At 39.3% G+C, this 26,378-nt stretch overlaps 1 protein-coding gene across 1 annotated transcript; it reads left to right on the top strand.

Annotated features, from left to right (window-relative positions):
- On the top strand, positions 1 to 26,303 carry LOC118321737 (phosphatidylinositol 4,5-bisphosphate 3-kinase catalytic subunit alpha isoform-like). The gene is made up of 26 exons (XM_035653201.1): positions 1 to 257; positions 617 to 685; positions 4,264 to 4,370; positions 4,607 to 4,775; positions 5,221 to 5,347; positions 5,861 to 6,070; positions 6,451 to 6,545; positions 6,670 to 6,825; positions 7,616 to 7,861; positions 8,437 to 8,522; positions 9,214 to 9,319; positions 11,624 to 11,776; positions 11,869 to 12,003; positions 14,427 to 14,551; positions 14,851 to 14,932; positions 15,367 to 15,531; positions 15,903 to 16,006; positions 16,148 to 16,319; positions 17,149 to 17,255; positions 17,454 to 17,575; positions 18,087 to 18,165; positions 18,290 to 18,460; positions 18,737 to 18,854; positions 19,462 to 19,613; positions 20,360 to 20,522; positions 20,637 to 26,303. Exons 3-26 carry the CDS (start codon positions 4,315 to 4,317, stop codon positions 20,742 to 20,744), a joined length of 3,207 nt encoding a protein of 1,068 aa, XP_035509094.1. The 5' UTR covers positions 1 to 257; positions 617 to 685; positions 4,264 to 4,314; the 3' UTR covers positions 20,745 to 26,303.
- Positions 26,304 to 26,378: the final 75 nt, after the last annotated feature.

The raw sequence follows: 26,378 nt of genomic DNA, 5'->3' as shown, positions 1-26,378 counted from the left end.
CCCTCCCCGTCTCAACTGGATACATCGGACACACACATCTGCAGATAACCTGCACATCTTACAACCCGCGACGCTAAAGGGGATTTTTTATTGTCGGCGTGGAAGTTTCATGTCACGGATATCTGGCAGAGATAAAGCCGGCACCAGGAGCCGACAGCCGGCCGTGAGGGAGCTGGAGGGGTCGGCTAGCATTAGCCTGGAAGAGCCATCCTCAAAACACTCCACAGCGTTGACGCCAAAACCTCTAAAAAAAGGGGGTAAGCTGCTGTGCAAAAATGTGTTATATTTGAAGCTTTCAGTTGAAATAAATGTATATAAATATATCTTCTTCCAACAGGAGGATGACAGTGCTAGCCCGTTAGCTAGGGAGTAGTTTTTGGTAAGACAGAGCAGCCATGGTTAGTTTGTCAGCCATTAATCTGGGTTATGTCTTTGTTTTATATGTCTTTATATGTCTTTGCATGGAGAGCTCACAGGGTTGTTTTGCTGTCATTCCCCAAAACACCCAAACGATAGCTAACCTGCTGTGTGTGTGTGTGTGTGTGTGTGTGTGTGTGTGTGTGTGTGTTGTTTTAATGTCCTCTCTCCTCCACAAACACATATTTTCCTGTGACAGCATGAAGATGGATTGAAGCATGAAGGGTGGAAGTGTCCCATCTTCACAGTAGGAGGACTTCTCTCTTAGGTATGCTTCACAAATTCCTCCTCGTCCTCCTCCTCCTCCTTCTTCATCTCAATCTAATGTTGACAGTCCAAGCAAAACACATCTTAATACCCAATGTTATTGTATTTGACAGTTGAAATTTGCTAAAGATGATTTAATAGGGGGGAGAAAAAAAAAATAAAAGAATGGTTCATGGTTTCACAAGTGTGTTTCCTTTAAAACCACGTTGTTGTGTAATGTGGTGCAACTGGCCAAAACCTTCTGTTAACCCACAGATGTATTATGTGCTGTTGGAGACCCGAGCGTATGTGATATCTTGCCAACCTGCACAACGAGTCGTGCGTTTGTGTTTCAGTATTCAAAGCGAGCTTGTGTCTAGGCCAATGTTTCCCCACTCCCCACATCCTGTGTTGTGAGGAAGCTTCCTCTTTTGTCCTAAAGTGCTTAGCTGCATCCTGATCAGGGTCACAGATCGCAAGAATAGGCTGAATGGATGGCTTGTTCTAAAACTTTTTTTGGACATATTCAATGCTACGCTTCTTTGTCACTGAGGTTTGCTGTTTTCCTTCCTCGTTGACTGTCAATTTCATGCTTTTCTGTCGTAGTCACAGCTCTAAACTTCAACTGGGTGGACATTTTTCCATCAGTTGGAGGATTAATATCAGAATTTCAGAAGGTGTTTTCCTCTCTTTTTCTATCCATTGCTCCTTGTGCTTCATGTAGCCATCGTTCAACCCTAGTTTCACATTTGCAGCAGTGCAAGAAGAGCAGGCCTCCCTTATTCTATCCAAATTACCAGTTCATTTTGGAGCATTTTTTTTAAATCTAAGAAATATGCATAATTAAGTGCTGTCATTTCTGTATGTGAACTCTAATGCAGCTAGTATAGCTGTGTCAGTCTCATCTACGCCTGTTTCTATTTTCATGGCCTTTTTTCTCAAAGGAAGGAAGGTGATGTCCCCTTCCTCAATCATGCCTACGCTCTGATTGGCTCTGTAGTTTCTCCAACCAGGGAAACATCCGTCATAGAGCACCACACCAGACCTATTTGAAGTACTATGAGATGTGGGTGGTGATTCAGAGGCTTAAGGGAAAGGATATTTCTTTTTTTGGGGGGCGGCTTTTATTGCCTTTATTGTAGTGACAGCTGAAGATAGACAGGAAAGGGGTAGAGAGAGAGAGAGAATGACACGCAGCAAAGGGTCGGATTGGAACCCTGGGCCGCTGCAGCAAGGACTCAGCCTCGGTACACGGGTCGCCAGCTCTACTGAGCTAACCTACAGCCCCGGATATGCCACGTAGTGTCCTCCCAGTTACTCAAACCAACTACATATTTCCACAGTCTGGTGCAGGAGGGCATCTTGTCAGGTGCTGTAACCATTGCATCTGATCTGGGACCCAGCATTGTTGTTGGGTGCCTAGACTTCTGGTAGATCTCTATCTATCTGTGGGGATATGAAAGTAATATTGGAATAAAGATATCATGAGGGATTTTCATTATTATATTTTCAGATATTAAATGTTCTTTCCTGGTCTGCATTACAATGACCTCAACCTATTTGTGCTCTAGCTGAGTGAAATGAAACCTGCTTGGCCTCCCTATATCTTTATGCTATATGCTAATGATTAACCAGCAGTTACAAAGGTTAGATAAGATATTCATCCGTTCAAAATGTCCTTGATCCATTCATAAAAGTGTTACAGTTGTGGAGTTTAATGAGTACTGTAATCAGTGCTGGGCTCATTAAGGATTTCATTCTGTCACTTTCACTTTTCTGTCTTATTCTCATAAAGTCATAATACAGTCAAAGTGAGGAAGAACCAAAAAAGTACATGACAGCACAGTGCGGTTTTTAAGGGGTGTGTTTTGTCTTCTAGATTATTATTACTGGCTATGTTTGCTCAAAATATCTTGTTGTACTTGCGATGTTCAGATAATACAGTCTAGACAGCTAATATAATCCAGACAGAGTAGTTTCCACAACTGCAAGAGCTGTTCTAATAAAGAAGAAGAGCAACATAACACATAACACAAGATTTATATTGGGCTAATGAATGACATGATACTAATCATTTTTAGTGTTCTTCTCATCCTGCTTGCATTTCTGAGAATTGTTTATGGCTATATGTTGGCAGAAGGTTGAATTAAGCCATCATGTTGTAATTTTCTTAGAGCCCACACAAACACATTCTTTCCCATCACTGTGTCACAATCCTCAGTTGAGTCATTGTGTTGTTTCTGTGTTTGTGAGTGTTGGACCTGAGCAGTCCGTCTAAAATAGCTAATTCCCAGTAAATTGTGACTGGTTAAAATACAGCTACAGCTTGTCTTTGGTTAATTTCTTGTGAGAAACTGTGTTCACAAATTGAAATATATTTGACAATCGGTGGCCAATATCGTGTACGTAAACAGTACTGTACTCGGTAGAAGTTGGCATTTCATAATTATTTTGTTTGCTAGGTGTGCATCACTTAATGTAATTGTCAAATTTGTGTCAGAATAAAAGTTTTTTCTAATAATATAATTGTCTGAAGGTAGGCGTCAGTCAATAATACCACATGTTGCCAAGGATGGGCAAATATTTCATAGTACTATCTGCTTCAAAAGACGTATTAGTGTATATTCATCTCCTTTAAACAAGAGCAATTAGCAAGGGTGATTGGAAGTGAATGTTTAGAGAGACTAGGCTAACTTTTAGAGGATTGCAGTGCAGTTATCTTACTGTTGGCATGGGTGTGGATGTGTTATAGATGTGGGTTGGGTTCAAGTGTGTCAAGTGTCGAGCTGAGCACTGTTCAGCAAAAGAACCCATCGAAGTGTTAGTGGGGAATGCACTTGTTTAGATTGGATCCGAACAAAAAAAACATGGGTCAACCTGTGATGGATGAACGGCTTGTACACATCTGTCAACCAGTCCTACAGAAGCAAGTACTCTCTGAGGATTGTACCACATGGTGGTGCTGAGTTGTCACCAGCAAATTATATTCCAGACCGAAGTTTTACTTGCTAATTAATGGAGTAGAATTGTTTACAAGATGGTGCTCTAAATATAAGAGATAGCACAGCACTGCTGTTGCAGACACTGAGGCGATTGATCAGACCAAGCATGACTTGATGTTGATATGAATTGACCCTGACCTAAAACATGAGGGAAAAATGTTTATCTTGACAAGAGATTGTTGGACCAAGCAGACCACTGGGATGAAATATGAGTTTAATCTACGTACCAAAAAGAAAAAGCTTTTGGAGTGAGTGCAGCCTGTTAATAAGATACACTATCCCAGTCTTTCTGCCTTGTGGTTGACTGAACCTGCTTGTTTTCTTTAAGGCAGTGAGCACAGCTGAGCCTCAACCGCAGCGAGCAGACAGGACTGTAGCACTATAGCTCATGTTGAGTTAAAAGTCATCAAATTTGTCTTTTAAAAAAGCCAGATCTAGAAAGTAGTTGTTAAATTGGCAAAACTATATTTTTGTTGTTTAATGGAGTTTTTAAGTTGAACCTCACGTTTTCTACTGGGGCTTTAGTTGAGCAGGGGTTTCAGCCAGTGCCTTACACTATGAGGGTCAGAACTTACTTGAAAGTGTTGTTATCTTTCAGGTTGTGCTCTGCAGCTTAACTGTGTGACTGAGCTGGGAGACAGAGAGGAAGATGCCTCCCAGGCCGTCCTCAGGGGAGCTATGGGGCATCCACTTGATGCCTCCCAGGTACGACACTGGATTTTATTGTGGATACCAATGCATTTTGTATTTTTCAATGTATACACATACATTTTCTTTATATATATGTTCCAAAATGTATTTATTGTTATTATATTATTTAGTATATATTTATATACCCTTTATTGAATTTTATAAATTCTGTGAATTGCCCAAAGAGGGTATAGTAAGAGCAAAGTAAGTAAGTCATCAACACTGTATAACGGTGCTGAGTTTGACGGCAGGATCCTGGTGGACTGCCTGCTTCCCAATGGGATGATTCTGACCCTGGAGTGTCTCCGTGAGGCCACGCTCATCACCATCAAACATGAGCTGTTCAAAGAAGCCAGGAAACATCCCCTCCATCATCTCCTACAGGAGGAGACGTCGTACATCTTTGTCAGTGTTACACAGGTAAGAACTCTCAATCTTTATTGTAATATCTGGCAGGCAGAGCTATCCATCCAAATGAGTAAACATAATGGAAATCTATTATTGAAAGTTTGATAGAATGACCCCCTGACAGCTGTTTATAAAGGAGAACAGCTGCTAAAAGGAATAGATCTTTGGACTTATCAGATTCTGTATTTTAAAAATAGTATAATATTTTGCTGCTCCCTGAAAATTACAGGGAAACGCTACCTCCACTTTGTGTGAATGGAAGGCTACATCTTCATGCATCTCTACAAAACTGAACACATTTAGCCCTCGAAAATACTACCTGTACTTAAAATCGCACCAACCATCAGTTCTACACTTGCAGGAAGGCCATGAGCTCTTGTAGCTATTCACCTTTAATGAAAAAGAAAGTGAAATAGTTTGAACACAGCCTCTTATTTTTTTTTTTTCTTGCCTGCAGGAAGCAGAGCGGGAGGAGTTCTACGATGAGACCCGGAGGCTGTGTGACCTCCGACTCTTCCAGCCTTTCCTCAAGGTCATTGAACCAGTTGGCAACAGAGAGGAAAAAATCCTCAACAGAGAGATTGGTGAGAGGTTCTCCTCCTCTGATAACGTTGGTTCTGTTGTAGCTTTGGTTTGTTTTTGGGTTATTACTTTTGTTGGTTAAAAAAAGTAAATCAATATATATGTGTCAGAGTAGCAAAAAGTTGGTAAATCTTAAGAGAATAATTATTATTTAATTTACTAGATACTTTATAGTTAATCTAAATAGTTTTAAGAAATACAAAAGACAAAAGAATATTTCTGTAACTTACTAGCTTTCTTTAGTTCAGCTAAACAGCAAACTAAGTAGATTATTTGATGGATCTACAAGTTAAGTTGGGAATGAAAAAGCCCACCCAAGCTATGTTTGAGATCATTTTGAGCTTGATGTAATAAAGCACATTTACACTTTCTTTTGGATTATTGTCTTGTTTGTTTTAGAAAACTATAGTCGATGTAGCAGGAAAACATCATTTTACTACATCTCTAAATGACCAATCTAGCCAAAAATGCCTTTAAGAGATTAAAAACACTGTCCCTGCTTTCTATTCTGTCAGGTTTTGCCATTGGTATGCCTGTGTGTGAGTTTGACCTCGTGAAGGACCCCGAGGTTCAGGACTTCAGGAGAAACATCCTGAATGTTTGTAAAGACTCTGTGGAGCTGAGAGATGCCAGCGGGCCCCACAGTAGAGCGCTGTATGTTTACCCACCCAATGTAGAATCCACACAGGAACTTCCTAAACACATCTATAGCAAACTGGACAAAGGTAAGCAATAGCTTGAGTCTAATTTATTTCATTGTGGAATCTGATTAATTTTTTGAGAAAATAAAACCCCAAAAAGCCATTGAAGACAACAGGAGGCCGAAAGGGAGCAAGAAGTAAAGATATTAGCCTCCAATCAATACTATCAATACTACTAGCCTGCCTTTACTAAATGTAGGAACTACAGTAATGAGCACATTGATCAATGATTTGATTGAAATGCTATTAGTGTGATGCTATTGTATTCAAATAATACTAGAAAGGAAGCACAATACCCTCAGACTCCAGAATAAAAAGGTAGGTATTGTTCCCAGTCTTAAGTAAAATTGGATTTATTGACTCTTTTTCTAATTTGTTGTCTCTTCTGTCTGTCTCCTTTACAGGTCAGATTATTGTTGTGATTTGGGTGATTGTTTCTCCGAACAATGACAAACAAAAGTATACATTGAAGATCAACCACGACTGTGTGCCAGAACAGGTGGGGTGAATATGCACTAAAATGAAGAGACAATGGATCAGTCACGAGCCCCGCTGTTTTAAATTCGGTGAGAGGAAATTGAAGGGTGTCTAACGCAGGTTGTCTGCGTGTGTATGTCTTAAAGGTGATTGCAGAAGCCATTCGGAAGAAAACTCGCAGCATGCTGCTGTCCCCAGAGCAGCTGAAGATGTGTGTTCAGGAATATCAGGGTAAATACATCCTCAAAGTTTGTGGCTGCGATGAGTACCTGCTGGAAAAGTACCCCATCAGCCAGTATAAGGTAAGAGACATACAGGCAAAGATCTATTTAGGGCACCCCCAGTTCGTGGAAAAAATAAAATAAAACCTTAAAGTAGTAAATACTTAGACCACAGACCCCCAATTTTGAGAGGATATTGTCTTAAGATTCTTTATATTTAGGTTTCATGATTATGACGTTTTCATAGTCAATCAGTGATCAAATTGGGATCACTATAAATCACAATCAATAAAAACAGTCAACCTTATTTCTTCCATTGTTGTTCCAGCTTCCAAAAAATGGGATAAAAGTTAAACTATTCTATTCCTCCTTTTGCTGGGGAAGCCATACTACCTACTCAATGACCCCTGCTGGTTCCCACATTTGTTTAAGAAAGTGTCAACATTGCTGGTATGAAAAGTTGAGTGTCTACTATGCATTTCTGCAACGTTGCGTAATGGATATGTCTTCGTCTAATCTGCCTTTAATAAATCTGTATAGGGAAATAGCTAAACGCCTGATCCATCTCAGAACTTTAATTTATTGTAACCACTGTGAAAACAACACTGCCTTTTATTAAAACACTGGAACCATTTTGTCATGCACAGTGATGTGAGCCAATGCTCAGAGCGGAGAAATTCCATGTGAGCCAGATCAAGGTAGAAGATGCACAAAGTGTCAGTGTTTGCTCATAAAGTCCTTCAGCGACTGCTGGAAAATGAACAATTGGCATAATTGAATACACTTACGCACGGTGTAACTCTAGCAGCTTTGTGTACTTTCGTTCTAACTATCCTCCTTTGTGTCATTCCCTGTCTGTCTCTCCCTCTAGTATATCCGTAGTTGCATCATGCTGGGCAGGATGCCTAACCTGATGCTAATGGCTAAGGACAGCTTGTACACCCAGTTGCCTACAGATAACTTTGTCATGCCATCATACTCTCGCCGCATCTCCACGGCAACGTCCTATATGAATGGCGAGGCTGCTGCCAAGTCGCTGTGGACCATCAACGGGACTCTGCGAATACGAATCCTCTGTGCCACCTATGTTAATGTCAATATACGGGACATAGACAAGGTGGGGACGAACAGTGCTTACTGGAATATGCTAGTTTCTCTATTCTTACATTCGTGGTAGGACTAGAATTGGCCAAACTGAGAGGAATTCTCTTTAAGTAATGAAAAGAAAGTGAATGGTGTTTTATTGTAATTTTTTTGCTGATCCATGAATAGAAATAAATACATTGAATGTAATTTAAGATTTTGTTTTTGAACAATATCAGTTGACAGTTTTTCTAGTTGTGCACATCGCCCAATCTTCCACCTCCCCCCACTTCCTGTGGAAACAAACACTCATTGTCCAGGTCTCATGTGAACAGAGATCTTTACCAAGAGAAAGTAGTTCTGGTTGTTCATGTTCGTGTGCTCAGTTGTCATGAATCATTTGTGTAAGTCATCACAAACCTGCATGACTGCATACCATTTAAACATAATGATAATTTAACATGACTGCTGTTACACTATTAATGTGTACCTCTGAGATAAGATGTCCAACAGGCCAATCTCTTGTTATCCCATTGTTATAGTGAAGATACATTCTTTTATTAATGTTTTCTTTCTTTTTTGCATTTTGCTTCTGCTGTATAATTATAGATATATGTGAGAACAGGGATTTACCATGGAGGTGAACAGATGTGTGACAATGTCAACACACAGAGAGTACCCTGCTCTAACCCCAGGTAACTGTCCACCAGTCATTACAATAACTTTACATCCAGCAGTCTATAGTATAGTATATATATATAGTATAATAATAACTTTATTATGTGAAGGGCTTTTCTTGATATAGTTGTGTGCTTTAACAAAAAATGTGAGAGTAATTATACAGTGAAAAATAAAACCATAAAAAATAATTATGGTAGCCAGTAATGGAAATGACTACTACTCTAATTCACTTTCTCTTTATTTCACTTAGCTAGTGCTTTAGACAATTTACCTCTAATTTACTTTAAGCAGTCTAAAGCAGGAGGGTAAAGTTAACAGTTTAGTGCTGGCTAGTAACACTAAACTGCTGTATTAGATTACTGTTAAACCTAAGCCTCGGACCACTCGTATACCTCTGGAGAGTTAAAAGGGATACTACCTGTACTTTATATGCCTGGTAGAACAGCCTTCATTTTAAAGTAGTTTTGGCATTGAGGAATCTTTTGCTATGTGTCACTTTCTAAATTGTGTTGCTGAAAAGCATAGCTCAGGTGTAAGTGTAAGGTGTAAGGTTTCTGAGCATTCAGTTTTCTGCCATTGGTAGCACTTTGTGTGTAGTGGCACAGCTCTCTCCCTTTATACCTATATCAGAGGTTATTTCTGGTTCTTTTTGTTGGTCTCAGTCTCATAAATGATCTCTATATCTCTTTCATTCTTTATCTACAGGTGGAATGAGTGGCTTACGTATGATATGTACATCCCAGACATCCCTCGTGCTGCCAGACTCTGCCTCTCCATCTGCTCTGTCAAGGGCAGGAAGGGAGCCAAGGAGGTAAGACAGAAAGCGGTGAAGGAAATGACTACACAGTGCAACTTAAGTTGACAGGAAGTTGGACATGCAAAAACAGGAAGTGTTTAACTAGGCCATTTAGAGATCACTGCTACATTTCATAACAGAAAATGCAGCAATATTACAATTGAAATAAATTGTATATATCTGTGAATAGTGAAAATTTAATTTTGTGATGTAAAACACAAAATAATCTAGAACAGGGCACAACAAGCCAAATATGAGCTCATGTTAGCCAAAGGAAAGTAATACCTGATCATGCAAATGCCAATAGCATTGTGCAATATTACAGATAGACCGACAGTGCTACAGTTGTTACAGTCTAAAGATAGCAGAGAGCAGATGACCTTCATGTGTCTAAATCTTTTAACAGTGGCATGTTAACCCATCCTGGAGGGACTTATATGGTATAGGTACTGTTTCTATGTGTGTGTGTGTGTGTTTCTGTGTCTGTTAGCATGTTCTTGTATTGGTACGTGAACCACGTGAGTCTGTCTGAGTATATGTGTCCAAGGTGAATGGGAGCTGTGGTATCGTCTTTGGCTCTGTTTAATTACTAATCAGCCATGGGCACTGTGGTGGCAGAAAACATCAACAGAAACACAATTAGCACAAGGGACTTTTCCATTCATGTTAGACTAATACGTGTGTTCTCGGGCCATACTGATGTTGTGAAAGGGGCTAATTGTTTTATCTCAAACCCATATCGAAGTAATTGAACTTAAGACTTTGAGAGCAAAAAAATTGAATACTTAGACAAAGCAAAATCCAAATTAATGCTGCAAAGTAAAGCAAATTAATACAATGCATGTAAAACTTTAAAAGGGTAATTCTTTTTGATATCAAAAAAGCATTTGTGTAGCATAATATTAACATTTTCTAGGTACTTACATCAGATTTACAATAAAAGAATGGCTGTATATTTTACTCTATGTTTAGAAACCATGAGGTGTAAAACTGGGAGAGTGTCAGTGTGTTTGTGCAATGTGTATGATACTTGTAACAGACACCCACACTGATTGATTTTTCTTCTCTTGTGGAAAAGCTGGAAGAGAGAGGTGTGTGTGTGTGTGCGTGTGCGTGTGAGAGAGTGTGGAGTGTATCAATGAATGCCAGACATGGATATTGTAACAGACACCTGGGGTGAGGCCTGTCCCATACTGTGCCATGCTAGGTGGAGGTCAGGTTAGCGGATGCTCTTTCATGCCCCACTTGAATTAAAGATAAACACTTCTCTACAGCAGCCTTTTGTGCCAGCACTTACTATAAATAGGTGCATTTTGACTGGCTGTCTGCATGTAACTCTGTCTGCCTCACCATGCTGCCCTTTGTCACCTGGTTCCATCGCTGCCCCTTAGTAAAGACTCACCGTGAAGATCGAGATGTTATCTTAAACATTTCCTTAGACTTTTACTGTTCCTTGTGCCATTATCAATAGTCTCCCAATCATCCAGTGCCAGTACTACATATAACATACATAACAAATCATAGGCTGTGCTGTCATACACAGCACCAGAAGACAGCCAGCCACATTTAATAGCACTTAACCTTTCAGCATGAAGAGTGTAGGCATGGCATTCCATCTATTACTGTATCTGAGCTTCTTAAAAGCCTTTAAAATCAATCAAAATCAATTATACGTTAAGGTCTAATTTACCAACATCATAGTGACCCAGTTGAACCTTTTAAGACCCATTAAAATCTGTTTGAAACTCGATCTAACTAATCTCTGTTAGAGCATTAGCATGCTGCAAACCAACTCATTGAAGGCATGTAACACCCACTAAAGAACATCTCCTGTATCTGCTTAACAGAAAACCTAACCAACGGAATAGAGAAAACACTCAGCGGTCCCGACCAGTCAAGAGTTTCATCAGAATGAGCAGGGTTTAATGATTTTTAATAACTCCACTAAGTCTCTGGCAATGTTACATCTCAACGGGTTTAGAGACATGGAGTGATTTTGGCTAAGCTGTAAATGTGAACCTGTGGCTAAATTATCTTTTTGTTTTTATTATAACCACTGATTATTGGATGATTGAGCTGTATCATGTTGTATTGTATATAGATATAAACATTAGAGGTAGTGCTTTTAATGTGTCCTCAGCATAATGGAACCTTAATGAGATTACATACCTCTAAACTGTGAGTCCCAGAATATGTTGGCGTTAGAATTATGCACCATCTGTGTTTATGTTTGTATTTTTTCCCATGAGCTTTTCACATTGAGTCTAATTACATTTGTAATCGGTGCCTTTCTCTGTTTCTTTGCTCGACTCTGTTTAGGAGCACTGCCCACTAGCTTGGGGTAATATCAACTTGTTTGACTACACTCACACTCTGGTGGCTAACAAAATGGCTCTGAACCTCTGGCCTGTCCCTCATGGCCTTGAAGACCTCCTCAACGCCATAGGAGTCACTGGATCCAACCCAAATAAGGTATTCAGATTCGATTATTTTGCTCCATTTCAAGAAAGTAACAGGTTTCCAAAAAACAGATATTAATTATATACTTTTAACCCATGTTCCAGGAAACCCCATGTCTGGAGCTGGAGTTTGACCACTTTAGTAGTCCAGTCAAGTACCCAGATATGAATGCAATAGAGGATCATGCCAACTGGACCATCTCGAGGGAACTGGGGTTTAACTACAACCTTTCTGGACAGGTAATAACCTGCTTACCAGCCAGTTACAGTTTTTGAAAATGTATTTACTTGTGTTAACCCACACACCACGCACTCCAGAACTATAATTACTTGCGATGTCTTACATAACACACATATCACATTATTTACTAGCATCACAAATAATTTAGCAGATTGTGTCATTACATGTAATGCATTCAACAAGGATACAGCAATCACTGTCAAAATATCTCACTCTGCTAAGGAGTCTAATGAAAGGTGAAATTCATCCCTTCTTCTCTAAGTGGCTCTATATGTTTTGAAAGTGCTCTTAAACTTCTACAACTTCACACCTACAAACTCCCTTCTGGTCATTTGAGATGCTACCTTAACAGACGTTTCTTTACTTTTGTTTAAGTTTTAAAAGGTTAACACCAAACCCTGTTCTTGGGTGAAAGAACAGGGTTTGGTGTTATTTAATCTTTTGTGTATATATTATATGTGATTGTTTATAAGACACAGCAGTGCTAATTGGTTGGTTAAATATACTGTTAGGTGTCAATGAATGTTGTTAGCGCTTGTCAGTTTATGTCAGATATTTTATTTATTGAAAAGGATGATATGATTAAATTTAGGTCAAAATGTGATAAATGTGGTTAATTTTCACCCCAACAATTAGCTATGAACATCCGTTGTTTATGTATATCTTGTTAACTGAGTTGCTCCCAGTACTTTTCATGGTATTCGGCAGTGCCACTGGCAGCTATTGTGTTCAGTTATTCATGATGGTGTTGGTGTTGGTGTCTTATCAGATTTCTGCATGATGTGTGGTAAGAGAACCATGACTTCTGACAATGTGACTTGTGGTTGGAGTTACTCCGCCATGTGAGAGGATGTGAACAGCGTGAAACGATGTGTTAAGTTATTAACGATGTGTGTGCTATATTTGAGGAGTGCAGTACATGGTGTGATGATAATTTCATACTGACCAGAAAAAATGTTTGATCTTATTTCATATTCACACAGTCAGACACTGACAGCCTTGATTTGGTTAAGGAGGACGATTGGGCAGCGGAAAACAGAACTTTCCTTCAGTTGTTTTGCTCTTTTTGCTCTTCAGGATTTGAGGGCATTTTCAGGCATTGTTTGTCATTGTTTTATAAGCATACACATTTGCAGCTGATATAGATGTGTTTTGGCTTTGTTGAGTATGACAACCTTTTGTTGCTTCCACAGCATCTCTGTCATTTTAAATGTCACTATAGCCCATCTCACAGCACAGCACTGTATTTATGTTTATTTTGTCTGGCGATATTGTGATCGTAAAATAATGACTTTATCTGCAGCTCAGCAGCTCGGTAATGACTGCTGGTTAATATAGTATTCATGAGCCGTGGTCAGATTTCATACTCATTCCGACGACAGAAAGAGAAAAGATATTTAAATGAAAACAATTAGACTGTGAATTTGGCTGCTTTAAAACACAGTGACGGTGAGCACAGAGCGCAGGAGGGAACAGAATGGAAGTTTAACAGGCCGTGTCACTTACTGTAAACAGGAAATACTAGTTGTCAACAAAGGAAATGCATCATTAAAAATTGATTTCCAGTCAACAGCCAGTAAATAGAGGCATTTGCATACATTTCCAACTAAATGTCACGCTTTAGAGACGCGAGCTACTGACCTGGATGATGCTTTTAACACGGCGTGAACACAGCATCTCATTTTGCCGACTATTAACATTATTTCACGCTCCAGGTTGTCCTCAAAAATGACTTTGTGAAGGAAACCCTACGCTTATACAATGTGAGAGTTAATTGGTAATGCAAGCAGGACTACTGCGGCTGTGGTTATCTAAGTTCATTATAACTTCTGCACTGATTTAAAACTTCCTTTTAAACTCTAGGTCAGAACTATGGTGGACTTTGTGGAATAAATTAAAATTATAGTACAGTGGACAGTTAGATTCCTGTAAATGAGGATGAGGATTTTCAGCGAATAGATTTATTTTTAATGTGGCATGTTGTTGCATCAGATACTCTGCGATGCAAGAGAACTGGACCATTCAGTGTTGATTTATTAATGAGGATAGTGTAATGTGGCGTATTAAGTAAATCCTTTATCTGTAACTTGAGTTGTTTGAGAAGCTTACAGCCTAACAGTAATGGGTCTTAATGGATTACAACTGTTCCAGGCTATATTTGTTGCATGTAATGTCTGCATGGTCGAATGTAAACATTTGTTAGATTACTAGTATAAAGATACAAACAAATGTATTGTACTTAGATACGATAAAAGAGGTTAATGATAAAACACTTGTGTTTACCTTGTTACACTGTGTGTCATTACAGAGTAAATGTGCAGAGAGATCAGGGTCTCGTACAGTAACTTCACAGCCATTTAATTATGGTGTTAGTAGTGTAATAATGCAGCGTTTAAAGTATTTTATTTCTGTTGTGTTTCAGAGCAACCGTGTGGCCAGAGATCACGCCCTGACAGAAAGCGACACCGAGCAGCTGAGACAGCTCAGTAACAGAGACCCTCTTTCAGAAATCACTGAGCAGGAGAAAGACTTCCTCTGGAGACACAGGTAACCTCCCAACCAGCAAATATAAAACAATACTACTTCATCATATAGCAATAAAAGTACTGCTTTATGTAGAATGGCGTAGATTTCACATGTTGTATGTAAATTTACTGTTAGTTGCATAGCAACCAGATTCAATAAAAGCTTATTCTTTTAGGTTCATGGCTGAAACTTTTTATACTTTTTGTTTAAAAACATAAACAAATTCTGCGTGCTGAATATGTGTGGTAACACAATTTTGTTTTAACCTTGTATGCAGGATGTAGACTCCGTATGTAAAAACCATTTCTTTTTCTCAACAGGCACTACTGCATGAACATCCCTGAGATCCTTCCCAAGATCCTTCTCGCTGTCAAATGGAACTCCAGAGATGAAGTAGCACAGGTAATGAAAGGCCATGTCATACCCTCCCTTTGATATTAACACTCTTATATATTTGATCTGTGTCTGATAAACAAGAAGGAGGAGTTAAAGAAAGATTTACACAGTTATCTGTTCCACAAAGTACTTTTAATTGGATTTGGAAAAATGGAAATAGAAAAATCCAGTTCAATAGTTTGAACGTATACTTCCACAAAAAGATATACCCTAATGCACATACACTGAGTTTTGATGTAACTTTGCTACCTAGCTGTAGCTGGTGAAATCACAAACTTGCAGCGGGACTGCAAAGAATATAATTTTGTTTAATATGTTTCTTTGTATTTTCTTGATAAACTGCTCAATTGTAATTATGTAATATAAGGTATATATACTGTATATGTAGAGGGCTTTATAACGAGTATTAATTCATATTTCTTGGTTTGTGCGTTTTCTAGATGTACTGTCTGTTGAAGGAATGGCCGTCTATCCGTCCTGAGCAGGCCATGGAGCTGTTGGACTGTAATTATCCAGACCCCATGGTCCGGCACTTTGCTGTACGCTGCCTTGACAAATACCTGACTGATGACAAACTGTCCCAGTACCTCATTCAGCTCGTACAGGTTAGTCTAACAGAGAGTTGTGCCTCTTAAATTCAAGGAACTGATTGACGAAAGAATGCGGTAGAAAGGAAGACACTGAGGAACAAAGAGTGCTATGACTCAAGTGGACTATGGAGTACTTTTCTCTCAGCCACTCTCATTGTCCTTGGCTGCCAGTAACTCATACTGGTTAGAAAGCAGCTTTTGTTTGGCCTGTTCTTGTATGTTAAGTCTTTCCGGTTTGTGATGCCTTAGGTTGTATTTGGTACTTGTTGTACAGAGAGAGGAAACACAGTAGAGTCTAAAAAAAATGACTAATCTGAACCTTATCTCTGCATCTCCACTTGTTCTTTTCTTCCAATCTTCTCTTCCTCTGTCTTCTCTTGTTCTAGGTATTAAAATATGAGCAGTATCTTGACAATCCTCTGGCCCGTTTTCTCCTTAAAAAGGCCCTGACCAATCAAAGGATAGGACATTTCTTCTTCTGGCATCTCAAGTGAGTCACCATCCAGATTCCTTTTTCTTCATGTTTATGTATCTTCCTTTCTCTGGGTCTTTCTAGAGAGCTAAAAACACATCTTGCCTCCCGGCTTCTCACTCTCTGACTCCCTCTTTTCTCTTTGTGGCTTCCTCACAGGTCAGAAATGCACAATAAAACAGTGAGCCAGAGGTTTGGGCTGCTGTTAGAGGCTTACTGCAGGGCTTGTGGCATGTACCTCAAACACCTGAGCAGGCAGGTAGAAGCCATGGAGAAGCTCATTAACCTCACTGACATCCTTAAACAGGAGAAGAAGGATGAGACGCAGAAGGTAAGGAGGGCGACAGCACGCATACATACACTTATACATACGCACACAGGAAACGTGATATTTATGTTCAAGTTTTTAAGACTTAAATCTCAAAATTGGTATAAATTTTGTGGGGAAAATTGTGGTGATGCTGGCATTTATTTTAATCATACAAACAAGAGCATTAAAGGTCCTGTGTGTAGGATTCAGTGGCATCTAGGGGTGTGATTAAAGTGCGGTTCAATATGACAACATCTGTGGAAGAGGACATGCTCCCCCTGTAGATAAAAACATTCTAAGGTATTAAAAACACAACAATTCTTATTTTCAGACTGTACACTAACGAAAACATACCTTTAAATATTACATTACATTTCTGCCAATAGATTCCTCCTAAAGGTTACACACTGGACCTTTAATGTTTCAACAGCCTCACCATTCACAGTTTGTACTATCACAATCTGAGCAGAACAGGATTTTATTTATTTAGATTTTGTCACAACTCTTAATGTGTAACATTCGCATCACTATTGTGTTGTTAGTCAGTCGATGTGGTTCTTTTATCAGTGGATTGTGCAGTTAATTGACCCCCACCACGCATAGCCTTTTTTATATTAAAATATCCTATTAAACAACCAGATTTTACGTTGGATCTGTGTTGCTCAGTCTTAAAATTAGATTAAATCTTAGAACAACTTATGTGTTTGTTTATTTTATAATTTACCCTTAGAGTTGTAACACCACGTAAATGCAGCCCTTTTTAGAAGATTCTGTTTGTGGATGCATGTGTTTGCGGGTGCGTGCACACATATTTATATGTGTGTTGTGGTTGTGTGTGTGTCTTGTGGAGGTCCAGATGCGGTTTCTTGTGGACCAGATGAAGAGACCGGACTACATGGATGCTCTGCAGAACTTCACCTCCCCTCTCAACCCTGCACACCAACTGGGAAATCTGAGGTCGGTAGCAATAGTGAATGAGCTTGTGTGTGTGTGTGTGTTTTGTGGTGTGTTGTGTTGTGTGTGTGTGTGTGTGTGTGTTTGTTTGTGTTGTGTGGTGTGTGTTGTTGTGTTGTTGTGTGTGTGTGTGTGTGTAAATAAGTGGGGTTGGGGGAAAAAAAGACATTGTTTAAAAGACTTGAATTAATTTGTTCACAGGCTAGATGAATGCAGGATCATGTCATCGGCTAAGAGACCGTTGTGGCTCAACTGGGAGAATCCTGACATCATGTCCGAGCTGCTCTTTCAGAACAATGAGATAATCTTCAAAAATGGAGACGGTAACACACACACACACACACACTCATTGTTTTTCTCTGTTGGCTCTTGAGGGTATGGGAACTGTTCCAGAACATTTCTGTCCTCTCAACACACGTGCTAGAAATCAGTCTGTAACGACAAATCTAAAACAATATGTATTTAAATTGATGTCGTAGCATTTAAGTTAGTCATTGCCAAATAAATAGTGATACTTGAATGATAAATACCAGGAATTTGAAGGATGGGAAAAAGATTTGGGCTTACACTTTGATGTATTGAGTTTTTTTCTCCTACTGCTACCTTCATGTGTCATTGAGATAAACTCTGAAAGCTGTAGCTCTGTTTTGATTTGTGTTACGAATGGATGCAGCAGATTTCCCGGCCTCAATCCTAAATGTTGACACAAACTGTAAAGTGCTGTTTAAAGGCTGCAAAGCTTCTTGTTAATCATACTTACTCACCCTTGTGTTGTGTATGTGTATAGTCTGTCAGTATCACAATGCCTTCATTGTGTGTGTTTTTGTGTTGTAGACTTGCGGCAGGATATGCTGACGTTGCAGATTATTAAAATCATGGAGAATATTTGGCAGAATCAGGGACTGGACCTTCGGTACTACTCTCTCTCCTATGTCTCTTTCTCTTTCTCTCTGAATCTTTCTGCTTCAGTCCTTTTTCTCTAACTCCTTCCGTCCTCGGTGCATGGGGCTAAGCCAATCTGTTTTGTTTGTCTCCAGGATGCTTCCCTATGGCTGTCTGTCATTAGGAGACTGTGTGGGTCTCATTGAAGTGGTTCGCAGCTCCCACACCATCATGCAGATTCAGTGTAAAGGAGGCTTGAAAGGAGCCCTGCAGTTCAACTCAAACACTCTGCATCAGTGGCTCAAGGACAAGAACAAGGGCGAGATGTGAGTTCTTCTCTCCTGATGACATTTTTACAGCTTCTTCGCAACATTAGACAGTACAGAACAATGTCCATTAGAGTATCTCTAGTAAAAGAAATGTCTTCGGGAAAATCTGGTGTTGTTTAGAGTTACGGCTCATTTACTTCTGCCTGCCTTTAGTTTCATGTACTTGCTTTGTTTAATTAGAATTTAAACACATTCTCATTTCTAGTTTCTTCCGAAAATGCAAAACTAATGGTGTCACTGCTTACTGGCGTGTGTTTGTGTGTGTTTGTGCAGGTATGACATGGCTGTGGATCTGTTTACAAGGTCCTGTGCTGGCTACTGTGTAGCTACATTTATCCTCGGAATAGGAGACAGGCACAACAGCAACATTATGGTCAAAGATGATGGACAGGTAACTTGTATAATGCACATACACTGCACACAGTTTTGGTCAAGTATGGACAGGTTACAATATGCACATATGCTATACTTACACAATACACAATATACTACACAATTTGAGAGATTAACTCTCTTTGAAGATCTGATAAAGATCTTTGTATCTGTAATAACCAAATTATTCATATATAATGAAATCGCACCCACACGTGCAAGGCAACTGGAACTACATTTTTATGCTCCTTCCCATATTAATGTTGCTCATTTACCTCCATAATCTTGTTCTAGTTATTCATGAAGTTTTACTTTTCACTTGTTCCAAAAAGTATTCATAATTTTCTTGCTGTCCTTGTGTCTTTCTCTGTTTCTGTTGTAGAAATTGATTTTATTAGTACATTAGGCTGGTAGTCATTTGTTATTGACAGGTACGTATTTGATAAAATGGATAACTTTAAGTGAATGCTAAGCAGACTGACTGGCTGTGTCTGTAAATCTAGTAAAGCTAATCTGTCAAAAACTTTATATTGTTGATGAAAGATTGGTGCCTTGTGTTTTCCTGTGGGTATTCACGTTTATTTCTTAGAGACAGGTAACTTTGACTTCCTGCTCTCCTCTTCCAGTTGTTTCATATAGATTTTGGCCATTTCCTGGATCATAAGAAAAAGAAATTTGGCTACAAGAGAGAGCGAGTACCCTTTGTACTGACACAAGACTTCCTCATCGTCATCAGCAAGGGATCCCAGGAGTGTGCGAAGACCAAAGAGTTCGAGAGGTACAGCAGCATCTTACCTCTTCTTTTCTCTCATCATTGTTTCTTATCTTCTTTTTGATCTGCTACCTGCAACTAGTATCAGTCTGTTGGTTTGTTGGCATGACGACACCCAAAACGTCTTGGCTCTTTTTGTCCGATCATGAAATTCTGCCACAACCAGAGCTTTCTTACAGGTGTATTTTTCTTTAACTCGGTTAAACTGTGGAGCACATACAATTGCTTTTATTTTGGAAATACATTGGCATGACAGAGGGTTGAATTCATTTAGTCCATGTTTTTTTATCTTCAAGCAACACAGTGCCTTTTACTTCCCTCAGTTGGGTAAGTGTCCACTCAACTTACCCAACCGACTGACGCACGAGACACTCTTTTAGGACTCTGTGGTGATCATTTTACGTCACATAGCAATTGGCTAGCATCCTTCCTGTCTGGTTGGCAAGTTATACCAAGTTTGCAACATGAAGGCTGCGATTTGCAACATGAGATCATTTCCTCTGGCTTCAATTTAGAAAAATAAACTCTATACTTGTGACCCATGCACGAGGCCTGTAGGACCAGGCAGTTTGTGAACAACAAGCATTTGTGAATCAGCTTGCTGTCACCATTTGCGAGAACAACAAGCTTCATTTATACTTTCTTTTTTCTCTTGTTAATGTTCCTGTGACTTCCCTGCACTGAAGCCACTAAACACACTGCATACAATTTGACTTTTTGTTTCTCTTTCTCCCTTTTCCGTCTGCCTCCAGGTTCCAGGAGATGTGTTATAAAGCCTACCTGGCCATCCGCCAGCATGCTAACCTCTTCATCAACCTGTTCTCCATGATGCTGGGCTCTGGCATGCCTGAGCTGCAGTCATTTGATGACATTGCCTACATCAGGAAGACGCTGGCCCTGGAGAAAAGCGAACAGGTAATAAGGCTTTTCTCACTGTTCATTTCTGTTCTGTTCTGATCTTAATTCAGGGTCTTTAAATAGTCTCGCATTTGGCTTTCTGAATCTTTTATTTTTTTCTGCTCTGTGCAGGAGGCTTTGGACTACTTCATGAAACAGATGAACGACGCTCACCATGGAGGGTGGACCACCAAGATGGACTGGATATTCCACACGATTAGACAGCATGCACTAAACTGATCTATCATCAGTCCCACCGTGGAGTGTTTGCCTCCGTCAGCCAGCTGTTCAAGCTCGAATCACGCATCAGTCTTTCAAGAAATTTCAGTTCTTCATTACAGCTGACACCACGAACATTTCACTGATGATGGAAGTTTGATTTATCTTTTAAACACCAGCATCATTTCTGTTTATTTAAACGAGGTTCCTCTTTTCATTATCTTGCCATTATCATCTTCCTTTTATGTGTGGTCCCGATGAAGCCTTCACACTTAACCCCTCTGCTTGTTCTGCGTCTACACAAGAGTCCTCACGGCCTGGTGAAGGTGTGCCCTACCTGGTGATGCTTGTATCCTTGGCTACTGTGCGTCCCCTGGGTAACCAAGGAAATTTCACTCCTTACCCAGCTGCTCTTGCAGGAAAAAAACACAAAAGTGGACAAATCAGTGTAAAGAAGATGTACCTGCCAGTCTATAAATGTAGCCACAAAGTAAGTTCAACTTGTTGCCCTTCTGCTGTATTAGTGCTGCACTGTGGCTCCATCCCAGAAAGGAGGTGCTTGGGAAACTTTTGTTTTTTTTAATCTCATTGCTGAGGAGATAGCGGACACAAGGAACTGTCTAAATTATCTTACATAATATAGTGTTACTCAAATTTGTTTGCGTACAGTGCAGGATTACTGGAGTGTGTGGGCTTCTATGATGACTACCACTGCACAGTCTTGTCGTTCTCAGCTGATTTGGTGTCAGCTTTTAACTGTTTCTGAGGAAATTTCAAAGCTCAAAAAACTGGGTTGTTTTGCACAGCTCTCCAGTCTCTCACGGCCTCAATGAAAAAGCACTCCACCACTTGGGAACATTTGTTGGTGGTGCTGCTTTAGACTCTTGCATAAACTTCAGGGTGATGATGCCTCTCCATCAAAAAAAACAGCACTTAGAAATACCAGAATAATATACAGATTTATTATGACTTTTTAAATTTATTTATGTATCTAGTTTCTTTCAGTTTCTACACAGGCAAAACCCTAACTCGACTCTCCAGAAACACACCACATTCTTTGTGTAAATATATTTTTTGTAATTTGTGTTCCTTCCTCTGACCACGAGTGCAACACCTTTCCCCTTACTTTGTCGAGTTTTGCTCTTATTCGTGAATGAAGACTTCTGATTACTTTTTTTTTTTTTTGCCTCCGTCACTTTTAAGTTAAACATCTCATTTGACTTTATCGGTAGTTATTGTGGCCCTATGTGGAATTTTAAAGACTAATTTGTTTGGAAATGCAAAATGGCAAGAGTCAAAGTGCCAGTCTCACATTTTATGAATAATGGGACCTATTTTAAGCCTCTGGCTTACTGTTTTGACGGTGAGCAGAGGCCCAGGGGAACGTCACGTCTTCCTGTTGATAAAATGCCTTGGCGTCACAGCACAACACTCCACAACACTGCTAAGCCCTCCAAAGTTGGATTAAGCAAACAATCAGCACTATTAACATGAAAAGCATGCTAGCTTCGACCTTCTTTGTGTATTTTTTGTATTTTTAACCATGTTAGGTTGGTGGTATTTAGCATGTGCCCCATTAGAATGTTTTAGATAGATAGACTCATGGACAAAGTGCATTTTAACTTGTGTTTATTGCACATTTGGTGGATATTTCTATTGTTTTACTGAGCCCATAACCCTGGCAGCATTTGAGCCATGCTTTATGTTGCCAGGCACCATTAAAGCCATGCTCTACACCTTTTTAAAAAGTAGTAAAAAGTCACAGTGGATATTAGTTATAGTGCCCTCAGTGAATCAAGTGAAACAGCGCACGTGGGTGAGATTAAGTAACAGGGATGATTTGAACAGATCGCTCAAAAGTAGGCAGGGCTTTGCAAATACAGAGTGATATGAGGCTGTAGAGGACTATTTTCTCCACCCTCTCCTGCTTTGTTTGGTCCTATGGATTAGACCTCAGCTACATTCTTTGGACCAACACCTCTGCTAGCTATGAGCCACTAGCTATCAGCCATGTGCTGTTTTTTATGAAGGGCGGGGATATCTAATCATCTCAATCTATTTCATTTTTACTAATCAGTTCTTCCAGGATTTTACTGTTTTGTTTTTTTTTTGATTATTGCAATCTAAAATCCCTGATTTCATCAAAAAATTGCGATGATGAAAAAGAGTTAGTCTTTTTTTAAGTTATAATTCATTTACAATGTAAGGCAACTTGTTCCAGTGAGAATAAAATAGCTATTTTTGCTGTTTCATGGCTCAATGTGCAGTGGAATGACAAAATTGCAATTGTTGAGATGGCGATCCTGGAGGGACTGATTAATTTGTGTATACGCCTCCAAGTTGATGACGATTCATCTAAGTTATTGGAATGTTTTAGAGAAAGTATGTATGTTTGTCTCACTGTGTCTTTAAAAGACACCAAAGCTGGCTGGTCTCCGGAGATATTGAGTCATTTTGGAATTTTCTCTAAAGTTATTGTTAAAACAGGCGTTTTTAATGATGAACACAGACGGCTTCGTCAGTTGAATTGAGAAATTCTTGCACTGTGTGTTTTGTTGAGGACAGAATGTAGTACTTCACGAGCCCTCACAATGTAGCTTGAAAGACATTTGGATGTGTGCATAGCTAAATTATTATCTTTATAACCCTTCAGTATAAAGCTCAATCTGCCAACGGAAGAAGAACAAAATCTGCACTTTGCCAGTTCAACTGTTGATTGTATAGAAAAGCCAAAGTTGTGGTCTGTTTTGATGTGGCGCACGTGTGTGAGCTCATATTATTGGAACATTAATGGCTGGAATGTATTTAATTGCTAATTGACCTTACGTGCACTCTTTTTCTTATGGTTTTGCATCTTCATGTTTCCTTTCTCATGTCGGGATGCAGTGCCACTAAACACACAGTAGGTTATCAGCAGAGAGCTCTCCTCTCCTTCACTGTTCCTTCTTTTCCTTAACGTGCCAAATCAGGCATTGCCGAGGCCTGTGAAAGCTAATGCTGGTGCATTTGCATCATGCAGTCAGGCATATCAGTTACAGACTTTAAAAAGAAAAGAAAGAAAAAGGTTGGGGGGTATGCACTTCAAAATTCTAGTTCTCAATGCCTTTTTGTCCAAAAGGACTCTGTAAGAAGAAAGTTAGCCTAGTATGCATGTTTCTCAAGCAGTGTAACCAGTATGTATGATGTACATTTTGAAGCAGCAGTATGTACGTACAGTATGTACAGTTCCAGTCAAACCTCTTTTTCTATGGGAGGCTTCATGTGTGACAAACCTGTAGTGTTGTTATCTTTAATATCTTTTCCCATGTGTTCTCCAGATGGATGTGCATTAATTGTCCTTCTGTACAGGTTGCAGAGCTTCATTGGCAGGCTCCAATGAAAACCCACATTATGTCTGTCTGTCTGTATGTATGTATGTATGTATGTATGTATGTATGTATGTGTGTACACGTACATGTGTCTGTGTGTGATGACACTTAACTGTTGAAGTGATGGTGTCTCTAAATGTTTTGTAAGCCTTTTTTCCCCCCACTGGCTGGTCTGTGCCAGAGAAGGAAAAACCAAAAACAATCAAAAAAAGTTTTTGCATTGTTTGTAAGGAAACAAACGAGAGGAAACAGAGAAACTTTTTTCATACATAAGTTGTAAACGTTTTACTTGAAATGTCACGAATCAGTACCACGGCTGTATTTTGTTGGTTTCAAGCTGAGATGGGGTGGTGCTGTGTCTGATTATGAGTGTGTGTGAGTGTGTATTTAACTGTACGTAAGCACCGAAGGTTGAAGCATAGTGTACAGGCTGTTTGATACTAGTAGTGAATGTTATTGATGCCGCAGTCCTGAATTTCCGAGCGAAGACTCGACTACTTCTTGAACTAATGAAGTTGTGCTCAACTTCACATTTCTAAGATCAGGTGCAGCGAGAACTATGACGAAGTATCTTACAGGATTTAATACGTTTTAATAATCTGAAATTCTCTAATCTGCCTCAAAATCATAAGAACGTCCAAGTGATGTGTCTCACGTGTTCTCAGCGCGTTCGTTAGTTCTCCAGGTCCCAAACTTTGGCACTGAATCGGTGCAGGAATTCTGCAATAATTGTTGCACTAGCGTTTCTTCCCTTACGTGAAAGGCTTTGATGGCATGTATGCTTTATCCCTTCTGGGTGTCTAAAAGCTCAACAATAAAAAAACACAAGCCCATATTTACAGATATGATATATATATCACAGGATCGGGGTAAACTGTCTATTTTTTGTTGCTAAGCCAGCTTGTCTAACTGCATGGATCAACACAATGCAGGAGGTTTCAGTACATAATCATTATACCTGCTATTCTACGAAGGTGAAGTTGAAAATGATCTCATTTAGGCGCCCTAAGTGTGCAAAGAAATACTGATAGATTTTCTGTGAAGTTTAACAGACTGTTCTCATTCACGCACTCTTCAGTTTGCCCGTGCAAATGCAATCATATCATTATGATGATTCCAAGACAAACGGTGGACAAATAATGCAATTCAATGCAATATCAGTGCGGTAAATTAGTACTTTTGTGAACTTTTTTAGCGTCTGTTATTAAAGAGTGTCGGACAACTCTCTACCTTCAAGGTGTTTCTGTTACTGTCCCTGTTTGTTCACCTGGCGGACAGGTGTAGGCGTACGGTGTCTGCCGCCTGTGTTAATGTGGTTTCCTGATATCAACAAATCAGGCCGCAGATCTTCATCTGTGTTCCTTTCTGTAAATCAGTTCAAATCATTGTGAAATCCACGCTCAGACTCTCCTTGTTTTAACACAAATTATGTTTCTAAAAAGCCTTGAATGAATGTTTTCAAATCAGAATTGGATCAAGGAGCAAATATGACGAAATATTTCGATTTATTTGGTTATTTTTGAGGCTTCTGAAATGTCCCAAACTCAATTTATAGAGAAGTATAGACTAAATGGTCTGGTTTCATGTTCTTTTCTGTATGCAGTGCTCTAAACTACATTTTAGCGTGTCACTAATATATTTCCACAACATACCATGCTGTCAGCACTATACTATGAATGAATGTACAAAGGGCCAATGTATTGTTTTTCACAGCCTACCTGCATGAGATTGGGTAAAGAAATATTCTTCCTACATGTTTTTTTTGTTGTTGGTGTTTTTTTATTTAGTCTGCTAAGCAGCCATACAGATGTTTTTAAATGAATGCCTTAAGTTTGCTCCCTGTAGGAACAGTTTTTATGAGTTCACCCTCACAATAACCTGCGTTTGTATTATTTATAAATGTATATCGTGTTTCGTTTTTTGGGTCCCTGGTCACAAGAGTAAAGGTTTCTGACTGACTGGTCATCTGAGTGTTCTGTGAAGATGTACAAATAAATTTGTTAAACATTCACCCGGCCGTGTTTTGGACCGTCCCTTATTGCAGTTTGACTGTACAGCATAGCTCTTTACAAAATCTTAATTTATTGAGCAATATAATGTGTAATTGACCATTATAGCATTTTGAAAAAGTTTAAATTCTTTATTTTGTTTTATTTCCTGTGTATCTGTTCAAAAAGTGGATTCCTGAAAAGGGAATTTATTTTCCTGGAGAAGACCGTCTACCAATGTCACAGGAAAAGAGCGTAGCGTAGTTTTAAAAACTATTTCACACATTTGTTCCATTTGT

This window comes from Morone saxatilis, unplaced genomic scaffold (genome assembly GCF_004916995.1).
Source record: "Morone saxatilis isolate NCDOM2014 unplaced genomic scaffold, NCSU_SB_2.0 Contig12, whole genome shotgun sequence".
NCBI lineage: Eukaryota > Metazoa > Chordata > Actinopteri > Moronidae > Morone > Morone saxatilis.
The sequence above is the reverse complement of the archived record's forward strand: the minus strand, read 5'-3'. Positions and strand labels throughout refer to the sequence as shown.